The following is a 16014-nucleotide window of genomic DNA, read 5'->3' as shown; positions in this document are numbered from 1 at the left end:
AAAAGATGTGTCTTTAAACTACGTTTAAAAATGTCAACAGTCATTGCATTGCATTTCTTATTATTTCAAATGGAAGCGAATTCCACTAGGTGTAACAAATTGACGGGTCGGTTGTTTGACTTGTCAGAGGGAACAGGTGCGGTGCCAATGACAGACCGATGTGGGGACACGTGCGGTGCCAATGACGGGTTGAGTGCGAAAGACGTGAGGTTCCTATGACGGGCCGAGTACCCGGCCGAGTACGATAGATGGTGGTGGTGGTGGTGGTGGTGGTGGTGGTGGTGGTGGTGGCAATATGAAGGGTCGAGTGCGAAAGATAGTGCGGTGCCATTGACGGGTCGAACAGGTGTGAGCCACATGTTATCCTATATAAAAATTGAAAAGACAGATTCATTTTGCATGCACAAAAATTAGCACATAATAATTATGATAATAGTATCCAACTAACTTGTTGGAGAAAGACTTCTTGTGTTGTGTTGTGTTGTGTTGTGTTGTGTTGTGTTGTGTTGTGTTGTGTTGTGTTGTGTTGTGTTGTGTTGTGTTGTGTTGTTAATAAGTTACCCCTGATATGAATTCAGGCATATATTGTGCCTTTGTGCTTCTATGGAACATGTACGTACATATGTTATTTGCCAAATACTGTTCCACATCTTGCTTCAAGTAATTTTTCCGTTATATAAGTTCTTGCAGCAAGATATGGAATTGGGGCAGTAGTTGGCAAATAACATACGTCAACTGCGACAACGAATTCATTTTCATTTTTGAATCATGTCTAAAAATGCTGTTTCATTTCAAAATAAAATCACTTCCGCGTTTTAACCCTATGCACTGACCACAGGTGTTAGTTTTGATACAAACAAACAGACAAACAAACAAATAAACAAACACACAAAAATCAAAACAAAACACAAACACAAACACAAACACAAACACAAACACAAACACAAACACAAACACAAACACAAACACAAACACAAACAAATAAACCGATAAATGAGTAGATAAGTAAATGAATAAACAACAACAACAACAACAACAACAACAACAACAACAAACACTGACACCCCCATAAAATAGTCACCATCGGAGATATCGCCAATGGTGACTATTTGGGGGTAGTATTTGTTTGTTTGTTGCTGTTCTTGTTTATTCATTTATTTATCTACTCATTTATCGATGCTGTTTGTTTGTTTGTTTGTTTACTTACTTATTTGTTTGTTTGTTTTGTTTGTTTGTGTGTATTTGTAAACAAAACTAACTGAGCCTGAGTTCCCTGTGATAAGATTGGTCAGGAAACAGACTGAGTGTGAAACTGTTCTGTTTTAGGCCCACTTCAAGTCGAAACGATTACAACAAGATCTAGAGTTCCGAGGGTCAAAATTTTCGTCAATCACCCCAAACGAAATATTTGTCGATGATCAATGTGGCACGATTGTTTACACAATAAATTGACAATAATTTCTTCACTTTTTATTTATTTTGCTTCGTTTACGGTTTTAGCGTTCACCACATGCACACCTGACTCACTAAAAAACAATTGCAGATGCAGTGTGTGGTTTTATATACTAGTATATGTAACTTGTCTAAAGCTCAGTGAAGCCGGTGCGTGTGTATGTATGTGTGTATGTCCTTCCAAAACAGTCACCATCCTTTGCATGGAATGACAGGTTAGGTATGTGACTCTCCATTTTAAAGATTCTAACGCATCTTTATTTCCATATAGCTCCAAGTGCCGAGGCGAACTGTACAGAAAAAAAGCACAAACATATTATAAATCTGTCAACAATATATCATTATATGGATACGGCTAAATAGATCACCCGTTGTAGGCTTGCTCAAGTCTCCGTTGTACTGTGTGCCTTTCTAACAAGGCTCACTTTATTTCATTTCATTTCATTTCAGTCGTTTCGTTTAGTTTTGTTCCGTCCCGTTCTATTCTATTCTATTCTATTCTATTCTATTCTATTTCTAATCTATTCTTTATTTTCATGCCAACTTTTGATATTAAAATATAGACAAATATGAAAAGATGCCGGATTACTTTATAATCGGAAAGGAATAATAAAAGAGGCCCGAACATTAATCGGTGAAATTTGTTTGAAACATTCAGATAATGTTTATTTGTTTTGATACATAGTATAACCACGTGTAAAGTTGATAATACCTTAGCAAATTTTACACTACATTCGTAGCAAGCCAGAGCGCCACCAGAACTTTGCACGTCAATCAATTGTATGGTATTTGGTAGTTCGGGGTCAGAGTTGAAGTGTCTAGATGATGCAGCTGCCCTGTACCCGAACGACGCAACGGTACGTGAGTGTAGCCATGTCTTCTAATCCTACACTAGGATGTGATAGCGATGAACTAGTACGTGTACCGACAGAGGATTATCAAAATCTAATTGACAGTCTGCAATTACAGATACCACATTCCCTCAAGGTTAGTTCTCTGACTCTTAGACTTCATAACGGATACATTGATATTGATGGTGTACTGAGTACTTCCATCAACAGTAGAAGCTAACATAGATACGGTTTGTATCAAATATCTGTTTTCCAGCTGCTTGAAACTTACATATTTCAAAATGATATCGTTCTAGTAGTTACACATACATGTACATACCGCGTACCGGAATGGGTTTTTGAGTGTTCGAATTCTCGAAGACAGGCATGTTGCCATTTCTATGTCGTACCGCAAGGGGCGCTACTTTCTGAGATCCCAATCTTAGGCCCACCTCAGTAAACACGAAAAAGGGGAACCTGACTTTATTAATATCTTTAGTTTGTGTTTTATCTCTAGGTCATCGGTCATCTGACATCTAATGTAAGGTCAGTAGAGTGGAAAACAAGAGTTTATGTAGATCAATGGCCAAACTATACTGTTGTTATCTGCATGAATGATAAAAATATTGGTGCCTATGTAAGTGTGATATTTTTTTCATTTTCACCCCCCCCCAAAAAAAAAAATATTTTAACCAAAAGCATCAACCAATCACTAAAAGTATTCAATTAAGGTTTTGCATTTCAGACACATGAACGTTGTTGACATATGGAAATTGTAAAACATAACAACTTTCTCACCGTTTAAAAGTAATTGTTTGTGTATGTGTCCCATCTTTGCCTCTTGTATACAAAAACAAAACTGTTTACCTAACTTATAATATTGCACTTTATTGAGCTACAAACACGGACTTTGTTTATGTTGTTTCACATTGTTTTAGAAGAAATAGAAAAACATAGTGAAGTTTTATTGTAAATTAAAAATCCACAATGAAGACCCATTTCTAATCCATGTGGCCACTTGAAACCACAACATGCTAGTCTCCTGAAGTATTTATACAACTAGATCTATTGCAGTGACAGGCCTGGCCAGTCAGTGATAGGCCTAGCCAGTCAGTGACAGGCCTGGCCAGTCAGTGATATGCCTAGCCAGTCAGTGATAGGCCTAGCCAGTCAGTGACAGGCCTGACCTTTCAGCAATATGCCTAGTCAGTCAGTGACAGGCCTGGTCAGTCAGTGATAGGCCTGGCAAGTCAGTGATAGGCCTAGTCAGTCAGTGATAGGCCTGGCCAGTCAGTGATAGGCCTGGCCAGTCAGTGATAGGCCTGGCAAGTCAGCGATAGGCCTAGCCAGTCAGTGACAGGCCTGGCCAGTCAGTGACAGGCCTGGCCAGTCAGTGATAGGCCTGGCAAGTCAGCAATATAAATTTTTCACAGCAAATGATAACAAATTTGGAAATAAGTAAAATGCCACATTCCCACAAACCCGTTGAGGTGCTTAGGTTCAAAGTAATTTGAATTTAGCATGTACAGTCCACCCATGTTGTACATAAGGAGAACAATGGGACACAGCCATGGATTCTCACTGTTACACTAAATTTTAATTGGTCCATTACAAGAAATGGTTGTGTTACTGGTGCATCAAATTGGTTTTACTGAAAAGGGGCACAATGACCATGAGGTTCACTGCATCAGACATAGTCATAATGATATCCTACTTTATCATAACAACAACAACCTCATGACAACTATCTCTTCCTTCTTTCAGATTCCGCTAGCTGAAACTGATGTCTATATACACACAACATCTCCAACCAAACTCAAAGAGGTCTTGACTAAATCAAAGTTATTTGACTGGAGTAAAACAATGTTCTTTGATGGTAGGTGTAACATAGAATGTTAAATCATACTTTATATGACATCTCGGGATCTAAAAACCTAATTTATACAAATTTAGCTGAAATTCAAACAACAATTAGTAATTTAGAGATTGTCTTTGTGGTCAGATTTACCTAATACATTGAATCAAGTGGTGTGTATTTAATATTTACTGGTACCATCCATAGTTGAAATGTAACAAGTTTATGAACAAACCCACTTTCAAATACTTCAAGACTATTAAGGTTTTAACTGCTTCCTCATGATATGACCGACCCTATATTTTTTCAGTTTGGCGACTTTTATTGTTGAAAAATCGATGTTCTCTACAACAATTGTCAGCTGGCAACCCCAGGAGCACATGTCTGAGCAAAAGTTATTGTTTATTGCTGAAATTCAGGGAATTTAATCAAATCAATGATTCAAAGTTTCCTTCTTACTTTAATTGTCATTTCTAAGTCATTCAGACTGTGAAAGAAGTATGAAATATTGAAAGTTTCACCAACATGTACTCATACAGTTAGTGACACTTTTCCAGAATTGTTTTGCAACATTTTTTAACGGACCAAACCATCATTTTTAAGGTGCAGCCCTTACATGTCACACTGTGTTTGTTTCTTGTTTGGAATATTCAGGATATGTGTACCATATGATCTATTATACCATGCACAAGCCAAGTTGAACAAAAAAGTAAGGATTTTTTGCCCTGGTCATTCTATGTTACGACAATGAATACATCATTGGTTCTGCTGTGTTCGAAATATGAGTCAAAACATTCAAAAGTGACATTTCATTTCCCCAATTTTTTCTTTGATATTACTGGCACTGGTATAAATATGTTATTCTCCAATATTTCTCTTCATTCAGATGGAAAATTGTTGGTACATCTAGCAACTCTTGGTGACGTCATCCTAGGCCACTTGTCTTTCCCTGGCTGAACAATGATAAATATTGGGGAATATAACATCTAAGTATTGATTTAAAAACTCAGGCTACTTACAGTACCTAATAACTATCAATTTGTCATTACTCAATCTTGACAGGGTTTGATGAATGTCTAATACCTGTGTTAGAAGAATTCAAATCTGACTCAGCATCACTCCGAGTAGATCTATATGCTGATATATACAAACATGTCAATACTGGTCAACTACACTGGTGAGTATAATTCCCTTAGAGAATATACAGCTAGAAATACACTGGCTAAGACTACATGCCTGTAACATGCCTTGTACAGATCCCAGTGTGACAGAGTATGTGAAACAAGTGCTGTTACAGGGGCTGCAAATTTGGTAAGATTTCAGAGCTGTATTCACAGACATGTCTGTTGGTACAGACAAATATGTATGGGTGTGTAATTTCTGACTGTACATTGATGTGGTCACATGACTGGACCAGGAGTACCCACAGTTGGTGTGTATCCAGAGATGAGTGTACAATTGTCTCAGTGCTCTAGGTTGATTCTAACGACTGTATGCTGTTTCACTTTGTTTACTCAAGTAGGATAACAAAATAGAGTTGTCTTAAGAATTAAAATCAAAAATAAATATAAATTTGTCTTCCATATGACCACTTTAGTTTGCTAGTTAATTTATCATTGTGGTAAATAACCATTGTAACTGTAGGATGGGGATCGATACATATGACCACTTTAGTTTGCTAGTTAATTTATCATTGTGGTAAATAACCACTGTAACTGCAGGATGTGGATCTATACATATGACCACTTAGTTTGCTAGTTAATTTATCATTGTGGTAAATAACCACTGTAACTGTAGGATGTGGATCAATACATATGACCACTTTAGTTTGCTAGTTAATTTATCATTGTGGTAAATAACCACTGTAACTGTAGGATGTGGATCGATACATATGACCACTTTACTTTGCTAGTTAATTTATCATTGTGGTAAATAACCACTGTAACTGTAGGATGTGGATTGATATATATGACCACTTTAGTTTGCTAGTTAATTTATCATTGTGGTAAATAACCACTGTATTAAAATGTAGGATGTGGATCGATACATATGACCACTTTACTTTGCTAGTTAATTTATCATTGTGGTAAATAACCACTGTAACTGTAGGATGTGGATCAATACATATGACCACTTTACTTTGCTAGTTAATTTATCATTGTGGTAAATAACCACTGTAACTGTAGGATGTGGATCGATACATATGACCACTTAGTTTGCTAGTTAATTTATCATTGTGGTAAATAACCACTGTAACTGCAGGATGTGGATCGATACATATGACCACTTAGTTTGCTAGTTAATTTATCATTGTGGTAAATAACCGCTGTAACTGCAGGATGTGGATCGATACATATGACCACTTAGTTTGCTAGTTAATTTATCATTGTGGTAAATAACCACTGTAACTGTAGGATGTGGATCGATACATATGAAAATCAATGTACCAATACTTCATATTTTAAAACCATATAAACAAATCTTGAAAGGAATGTTACACAAAAAACTTTGATGACCTTAGTGAAATATTGTCATCTGGATTATTTTGTTTCTTGTGAATTGAAAACTAGACACTTGCTTTTTTTGTGGCTGTGTAGGAAACCACCTGAGGGAACATTCCTAGCTGCCTTAACAAAGAAAGATGCTTCCATTGTTTTGAAGAACTGGAAGTTTGGATGTGATTGGATGTTACCAGAGTTTGAATTTGTCATAAAGACTAATATCACCAGTGGACTGTATAGTGATGACGGACAACTCTTGTCATGGGCTATGGTACCTTTCTATGGAGGTATTGGTAATGTACATACTCTACAAGCACACAGACGGAAAGGATTTTCAAAAGTTGTTCTTGCTAATATAACACAGAAGATATTAGATCTGGGTGTTATACCCTGGGCTCACGTAGAAAATGGTTCTGGAAAGGAAGTCTCAGAAAGAATGTTACAAGGTGTTGGATTTGAGAAAACTTGCGTGAAGCAGGCATTTGTTGCTTTCATACCAACTGGAAAGGAATTAATCTGGGTATGAGAAATACTATGTGACATTGGCATATGTTGCTGGTATGCCAGGGAAAATGCACTTACCTAGTGATCAGGAACACTACCATGCAAACGCTGAGTCAGTTTGTTATTATATGGTACTGGGGTTGTCTGATGTGCGAGGGCTCCCTAATATGGCATACCTTATAGACTAACCTACCTATAATCATTCTATCTATAATATTTGTCTGAGTAATGCATCTTACATAATCAGGATATACAAGTTAATATGTAGTTTTTCAACCTATTCTCAATATCACAATATTTGATATCACAACAAAATCACCCATGTCCTCATTTTCCCTGTAAATATTTGAAATGACAACTACATCACTCATGGGTTGTTGGTAGCCAAGTGGTTAAACCACTTACCACTGCAGTTGGGGTTCGAAGTCATTCAAGGTTTGATTAAATTTACCACACTGTAAATAGAGTGTCTTTCAGTTTGACTCTACCGAACAACACAGGTTTTCCCTGGGTATTCCTGTTTCCACCTGCATTAACACTGACAAAGATTTTTAAAAAAAATAGATTACAACCTATATCCTACCATCATCCTAATGATAAAGAAAATTACAATACAAGCAACAAGTTACATTACTTTGTATGTCCTACATCATGGTGGGAATACATGGTACATTACTTTGTATGTCCTAAGTCATGGTGGGAATACAAGTTACGTTACTGTGTATGTCCTAAGTCATGATGGGAATACAAGTTACATTAGTGTGTATGTCCTAAGTCATGGTGGGAATACAAGTTACATTAGTGTGTATGTCCTAAGTCATGGTACATTACTTTGTATGTCCTAAGTCTAGTTTAGCTGCTTTGTTCTAAAAGATGCATTCAAGCTTGAGTGTGAATGCCCAAGGTCTAGCTAAAGTCATCTCCATATTCCAGGATATAAATAACAGTCTATCAGAGAAGGCAGTTGACAACTAGTACAAACAGAGAACAATGGCTGATTTTTTCATGCATATTCAGCCTAAGAAGGGGCTTGTAACCAAAATGTGTGAATGACAATGTCTACACACTCATCAAACTCACAATTACCATAAAGCCATAAGGTAGTAGTGATATTACCATCATGACTGAGAATAGGTCCATGTGCCATATATAGTTTGCTAATGTAGCTTTTAGTTTTAATGACTCATTTGCATAATGAATTTATTTTAGTAATTAGGTTATATCTTAAAAATGCACACTTCAAATTCAATATAATTTCGTACATATTTCAAATAACTGATCGTATATGTTCCGAGAAGCTTGGTGATGTAGCTATGATGCATTTGCATAATTAAATGTTTTCAGTAATTAGGCTATATCTGAAATATGCACTCTTCAAATTAAATTAAATTTGGTTCATATATGTACTTCAAACATAACTTATCACATATGTTCTGTTGCATTCACACAATTATTGTGTGTAGGAACGAAAATCTAAAGTCTTTGCCATTACAGAAGGTTTCAGTTTAAATCTGGTTACTTTATTTAATCAAACACAGCTGGGTCAGTTCAAACCCAGACAGCAGTGGTAAGAGGCATACACACTCGGCCACCGACAACCCCTAACAATATGCAGTATGAATGGATACAATTTTGTAAAGCTTGTCATCAATCTAAATATCTAATGATGTGGTCTAAAACCATAGTTACTCCAGAATATAGATCATCCTCCAAACATTTCACTAGCACTCAGAATAAACTAAAATAACAACACACATTCTTTAAGTATTGTTTTATTTTATATTTTTGATTTTCATAAAAATGAACACAATGCCACTGACAAACCAATGTTGTAATGTCTTGTAAAAGTTGAAGGTATCAATAAAGAGGTACTATCCAAAGCTTTGCCTGGATCTATTTGGAATAAACATGGTAGTAAAATCTTGGAAATTATTTATGTGGACCAAAACTGATGTTGACTCCCAGAAAAAAGTTACACATAATCCTGTCCTTTGAGTTGAGAATGTTAGTTGTATCTATAATCATAATTTCTACTTAACATGACATTTAAATATTTCCACCAGAAATTTTTAAACTGAGAAAATATGAGAAAACGTGCTAGCCAAGCATATATTGCCAAGACATTGTAATCTTTAAAGATAGCATTTGTATAGCAAAGTATGGCATCACTCTATGTTTACAAACCTAAATGTGAAATAAACTCAGAAGCTGTACCAACTATTTTGTTTAGTTTACTGTATGATTTCTTACAAGAACTTTAACAATTACAGTATTTTATTAGTATCTCTAGAAAAATATAGTCATACAACCCTTATCACATAGTGTTGATATCATGAGGCTGGGTCTCTTCTTTTCCACATATGGTTAAAATCTTCTTTCTCCAAAGGGGCATTTGTTTGTATATATATTCTGTACAAGTAATTACTAGTTTGGCAGAAGAGGGTTAATCACACTGAAAGTATATTTCATCAATTTAATTTCAACTGCATGACTGACAATTTTCTAAAAAATATATCAATTTTGTTTGTAATTTTCCTACTCAAAGGTGCACTGGAGAATCTAAAGTAATGATACACCAATCGATGATTCAACACTGTCATCTGCTTGCATCATGTGCCTTACTTCAATTGTTAACTCAGATGTTACTACTTGACCTTGACAGAGAATTTTAACCCCAGTAGCTCTAACATTTTTTCATAAGTTTTGGTCTTACTATAGCCATCGTCTCATGATCAAACCATATTACTATCCTATACCTTTACCATTTGTTGACACACTATTAAATTATCTGGATGGTTCATTTGCAATGGTCACAAACTGGACTAGACTGGAATTGAGTGGACCACACCAGATTGGACTGGAATTGAGTGAACCACACCAGATTGGACTGGAATTGAGTGGACCACACCAGACTGGACTGGAATTGAGTCGACCACACCTGACCAGACTGGAATGAACTAGATTAAAACATGTCAAAAAAATGTACATCACTGTATACAGTACCATTGATGACATGTAGAAAACTAATTCAGCTAAATCAAAGGATTCAACTCTTTCCAGCAAAAGTTTTGGTGTATTTTTCAAAAACTGCAACTGGGGCTTTCATGTTTGATCTCATGCATGGGGTTGAAAACATTTCAGGTTAGCTTTAGTTTCCCTTCTTTATCAGTGCATTGTACTTACATACATGGCAAATACTTCTCAAATAAAGTTGAACATAACTTCTGTACACTGAGAACAAAAACACTAGCTACAGCTAAGCCAAAATGAGCTAAACAATAACTCTACAACTTCTACCCATAGACTTGTCACTTGACTGGAAATTCTAAAAATATGCAAAAATTACATTTTACTTTGATACTGAGGAAGGGTACACATACATACAAAAAGTATATTATAAACTCTTGATATAACCATGAACTAAAATCTGTCATAAGGTGAGAGTGAAAGCAGTGTACAACTCTATGGTTGCATCCTCTCAAGAAGACGTAAGGAACATCACTGACAGACAACAGTTATGTTTACTGGTATATGAGCAGCACCGAGTTACTGTACTTGGTTCAATATTTTGGCAGCCTAGGGTATGAACCCATATTGCAAAATCTCAAATTCAATTTTAGTGAGAGTTCGGTACCATAGGAAAGGAAATTTTGATACTATCTAAAACTAGGATAAATCTTACATATTGGTCAATACTTATGATAGAAAAGTTGTTGCTACAATATCTAAAGACATTGAATACTGCATAGTCTATTTAGTTCACAGATGTAAACATATATTTCCAAGAAAGCAACTTGACCCGAATATAATATTAAGATTTTTACAAGTGTCCCAAATATATTCTTCACCTTCATACATATCCAATCCAGCCAGTTTTACTCAACATTTTCTGTTCTTGGTTGACCCATTTGCCTTAAAATGGGACCCCCGGACTCAAAACCTACAGAACATATCCAAATATCAGGTGCCCCAATCTGATTACGATCTGACAAAATTTTACACTTACTGTTTTTATTCTTCGTAGACAAGTACTAAAGAAAATACGAACTACCAAGATCTATGACACAATAGACACAGTTGAGTCATTTTCTCTATCAGTGTGCCCTCTAATAAAAGATAAATAGTTTGTTGTGTGGAAAAAACGACAAAACTTTTGTGTGTTCTTGTGAGTCACAACCAGTTACGGATAGGAAAAAGCCAATTTTGGTGGGTCAAAAGAAAGTGTTGTTGGTCAGTGGCATTTCAGTTTGACTTAATAGCGCACACTCTGGTGTGTACCATGACATGTATTAGTGTACTTTTCACACAAAGTACATTACCTTTATTATTTTACACTTCCTCACACTTGTATTATATTTCCTTAGATTATCTTGAGAGGATGCAACACATACACATACAAACACAAATATTCTAAAATAAACACATCAAAGCTAAGCTTCAGCTTTGATAGCCATATCTTCTTTTGTATGGACAGCATACTCGTGATCCTTGAGAGAGGTATTCTTATCATTAAATGTACTACAAGTCTCGGCATTACACATTGCAGTGCAGTAAGTAGTTGCTCCACTGGTATCTGGCATGTGACCAGCATGGGCTAAGAACAGATCCTTCAGAACACTTAACTCCTTTGACAGAAGCTTCACTTTCACTTCCAGCTGCTCATTTTCAGCTTTGAGTTCATTTACTCTATGCAAAGTTTCCTGTGTTTTTTGCTTGGATTTGACACGGCTCTTTCTCACAGCAATGTTGTTGCGTTCACGACGTTTCTTGTACTCGTCACTATGCTTCTCATGATGGTGTTTCTTTGAAGACTTTGCGCTGTCTGGAGCCATATTGGTTGAAAACAGAACCAGCTGGAATTCCTAGTTTTTTCTTGATAGGTAATGCTATCAGAAATGAGTTGATATGTATGGTTTCTTCACCACCTGGGGAATAAATATATGCAAAAGCTGCCAAATTAAGTTTGAAAGTAACATTGTACTATTTGTTTGTTAAACATACTATTAGATGTTTTTCCCCAATATCTTTCTTCATTCAGCCGAGGAAAATATGAGTGACCTAAGGTGGCTTTGTCAGTACGAGTCACTAGATGAGTAGTGACAACCCTTAGGTCACATGTATTTTCAAGCTAAATGAAGAAAAGTATTGGAGAATAACAATAATACTAGCACCGGTAATAGTAAAGTAAAGTCAAGGAAAGTAATGGCAATTTTGAACGTTTTGACTCATATTTCAAACAAAGCAGAACCAGTGACGTAGATGCTCGTTGTTGGGATATAGAATGATCGGGTATAAATGCCATATTTTTTTGTTCAACTTGGCTTGTACAGGGTATAATGAAGCATATACACACACACATATAGATAATATCCATACATCAAACGCTAATAGGTAATTCTACATTGTACATCAGAAGTGAGTGAGATGGATACTTTGTTCTGTTCATCATCTTGGAACAAGCTAAAATACAAGTTAAAACAAATCAAGTTGAATTTAGACATATTGAACTTGAAGCATATACCAAACACATAGATATTCACGTATCCAAGGCTGGTACTCAAAGAATGAAAAATATTATTAGATACTTTCATTTTATGATTTCCACCATGATATGACATATGCCATTTTCTGACCATGGTTAAATGTTTACACTGTACTACTCTGGTGGATAAAATATCTATTTTTAATTTTAATGGAAACGTAACTCATACATTTTGCTAGTTCCTACAAGACATTACAAAGAAAATAATGAGACAAATCGGTATTGTAAATTGTGAAAGATGCAGATTGCAATCTGATATCAATAAATCATAAGTCAGAAGGCCTTTGCCAAGACAACCAATAACAATGAACTGTCACAGTCTAATTCACATTACTACCTTTAAAATCAATTACAAGCACTACAATTTTAAAAATATTTTTTTTTACCAAGCAATAGAATAACAGTGTTGCAACAAGTATTCAAGCAAATTTGAATTGTTATTAATTATTCACTTTTAATAAGCTGAATGGTTGCCATTTGTGGTTGATGCAAAACTGGGTTAATCAAGAAGTCTAACCCCTCTCCTGTCCTTAACCTAATATTTACTCTTTAATTTAAATTATCACCAAATGATTCTTAACCTGTCTGTTACATGTAGCTGGATCTTTCACACCGCAACACCCATTTACTATTGCTGGCAGTGAAGACAGGCTAGTAGTTTCTGTTAATAATAATAATAATAATAATAATAATAATAATAATAATAACAACAATAATTATTATTTGGATCAGGCTTGAGGCCCATATTTAAAAAATAATGTTGGAATTTATATAGCACTTCCCCACTCTGTGCTTAAAGCACTTTACAATTATTACCCCTTGCACAGATCTACTTCCTCAACTCCCTGGGGAGCATACAATCCATTGCAGCCTTTATAAACTCATAGAATTCAAGCATTCACATTGCAACCCCATATCCTACTAGGTCCCCAATTGTACAGCTGGGATGACTGAGGCACAATTGTGGTTCAAATCTTGCTCAAGGACTTAGCCATTCAGAAACAAATAGCAGCGATGGGGCTCGAATCTGCAACCTGCAGATTCCTAGCCGACCACACTAACCATTCTCCCATCATGACGGTTGCCAGACAACTCGTCCCAAAACGAACTCGTCCCATCGCCATTTCGTCCCACGACTAACTCGTCCCAAAACGAACTCGTCCCACCGCCATCTCGTCCCACCACTAATAATATTGTGTTTAGCTACGCGTTCAGAACACAAACGTGAACTGACGCAACTTTGGCAGATTCTGTCGAGAAGGCAACGTGACTTTTCATCTGTCGAAAGTTTTGCAATTACAAACAATTACTTTATAGTTATGTTTCCGAACTTTGATATGAAAAAATATGATTGTAAATTAAAGGAGTCCAGTTACTTATTAAGCAATCAATGTCAATTTCTGAAGAATCGTTTTATACTTATACTCTCTAAGACAACATTTCATGATTCCATTCACCAGCTAAAGTGTTACTTCATATACATCATACACGTACAAATTTTGACATGCGGCTCTATGATGCCATTAGTCCTGTTCGCATACGTCCCTTTGATCCTCAAGTCAGCGTAGACCCGTGCATGCACCGTCGGCAAAAAGGGATATGACGCTACATGCGTTATGCCTATTTGCAGTTAATTATGAACCACACAGGAATATTCTTTGAATGGGACGAGATGGCGGTGGGACGAGTTAGCCCGGGAACAACTTTATTGGGACGAGTTAGTTTGGGACGAGTTGGTTTTGGGACGAAATGACCGCCCACCATCATGACTATGTGATATTATACTTGCTACTGCAAGTAGAAATTAACACCAAGTCTTAACTTATAAATTCATACCAACCCTGAGACTATGAACAATTATTATGTTAGCTTATATATAGCATTTTCCCACACTAGCTTCACAATTATTAACCTGGTAAAGGATCTTTAAGTTTTTAAATTTATTTACATGTATAATACTAGTATTCAATGTAGTCTCACCAGTTTTTCCATAACTCCAATCACATTTGTTTTCTTTTTAAAAAGTTCCTATGAAGAAAACACCTTATCCTCCCATTAATTAAGTAAACTACCTAAAGATCCTATCCATAGATCGAAATTAAGTTCTGATACAACACACAAGGAGTAATCATGAGTGTGCACGGCGCGGGGTGCTTCATACCACACATTCATAAGAACGATGATGCAAGGTTTTACAATTGTTTCTAGTAATGTTACAACAACAATAGACAGAGAAAATGTGTGTAAGAAAACATATGTAAATAGTATTATTACGAAACTCTCCTGTACTGTAGCGTTGTTGACATGCTGTGAAACCTACGTAGCTACAGACTTAGCTTGCTTCAGACGGGGGGGGGGGGTGTCAAGGGGGATGTGTTTGCAAATATCAGAGGAAAACATCGTATTTACATGACGTATCACTCGACCTGTTCGTGTAATTTAACACTATCAGTAATAGCAGTTTAATACTCTATAATACAACCACTGTGCTCTAATTGAGTTATACCATTGTAAGTAATGTAACGTCTAGCGTCTTGCCCACGAAAATATACATAGACGTATGTATATGTATAGACGGTTTGCAAGTGACGTTTACAGTCCGAATTTGAAATTATTACTTTATAAACGGAAACAAGTATCCTACTAATCCCAAGAACATTGATCATGCTGCTCGTTACATCATGGCTCCATGTACCAGGGCAGTTGTCTTTTGAACAGGTAACATTCTGCATTACAATTGTGCGTAATACTACGTTGCATAACCAACCCAAAGCATGTTGAAGAAGCCAAGCTAAACTCTGATTGACCAGACGTACGTACGTGTAGACGAGGCGTGACCCCACTAATTATCCAGATATAACCTACCTACCTTTATGGAACGTTGAGATAGTATCTTCTCTATGAACTGTGTTCAAGATCCTACGAGCCTTTAGATGTCTTTGGAGAAATTTTGGGTTTAAGGCGCTGTAATGAGACTTGCAATAATCTATCTGACAGTGACTTCGTTGTGGCTGTAATAGTAAATGATGTAATTCAGCTTCGTATCACATACATTTCAACCAATGAAAACTCGTTTTAGTGTGGACTGAACTTGGGACGGCTCACAAAGAAGACTTAATTTGATTGGTCACTATTTTAAGACCACTTACATGACGTTTTCAAAAATAACTTTTATTTCCTCTTTCAAAGTTCGATACCACAAGTTCAACATCCATTTTTCATTTGATATTGCTTGCTCCCCAATTTTTAGTCAATAAAAAGAAAAAACATCCTGAATTTCAGCGTGATAATGAAATATTGCGCAATACCGAACCGAAAGCGAGGCAAAAA

The 16014-nt window shown here is 36.1% G+C and overlaps 2 protein-coding genes across 4 annotated transcripts; one reads left to right on the top strand and one right to left on the bottom strand.

Annotated features, from left to right (window-relative positions):
- The first annotated feature begins 2325 nt into the window (after positions 1-2325).
- On the top strand, positions 2326-10098 carry LOC144437313 (glycine N-acyltransferase-like protein 2). The gene is made up of 7 exons (XM_078126237.1): positions 2326-2439; positions 2800-2919; positions 4047-4158; positions 5200-5314; positions 6735-7158; positions 8606-8709; positions 9861-10098. The coding sequence occupies exons 1-7, from the start codon at positions 2326-2328 to the stop codon at positions 10096-10098; spliced, it is 1227 nt and encodes a 408-aa protein (XP_077982363.1).
- On the bottom strand, positions 8925-15729 carry LOC144437626 (CCAAT/enhancer-binding protein beta-like). Of its 3 annotated transcripts, XM_078126608.1 has the most exons (3): positions 15554-15729; positions 13266-13345; positions 8925-12067 (listed from the first exon to the last, which is right to left on the bottom strand). In XM_078126608.1, exon 3 carries the CDS (start codon positions 11972-11974, stop codon positions 11573-11575), a length of 402 nt encoding a protein of 133 aa, XP_077982734.1. In that variant the 5' UTR covers positions 11975-12067; positions 13266-13345; positions 15554-15729; the 3' UTR covers positions 8925-11572. The 3 variants fall into 3 exon arrangements, with proteins under 3 accessions (XP_077982734.1, XP_077982735.1, XP_077982732.1); XM_078126609.1 differs by lacking the exon at positions 13266-13345 and having other exon boundaries at positions 15550-15729; XM_078126606.1 differs by lacking the exon at positions 13266-13345.
- Positions 15730-16014: the final 285 nt, after the last annotated feature.

The sequence above is a fragment of the Glandiceps talaboti genome, chromosome 7 (assembly GCF_964340395.1).
Source record: "Glandiceps talaboti chromosome 7, keGlaTala1.1, whole genome shotgun sequence".
NCBI lineage: Eukaryota > Metazoa > Hemichordata > Enteropneusta > Spengelidae > Glandiceps > Glandiceps talaboti.
This window is presented reverse-complemented; position numbering and strand designations above follow the sequence as displayed.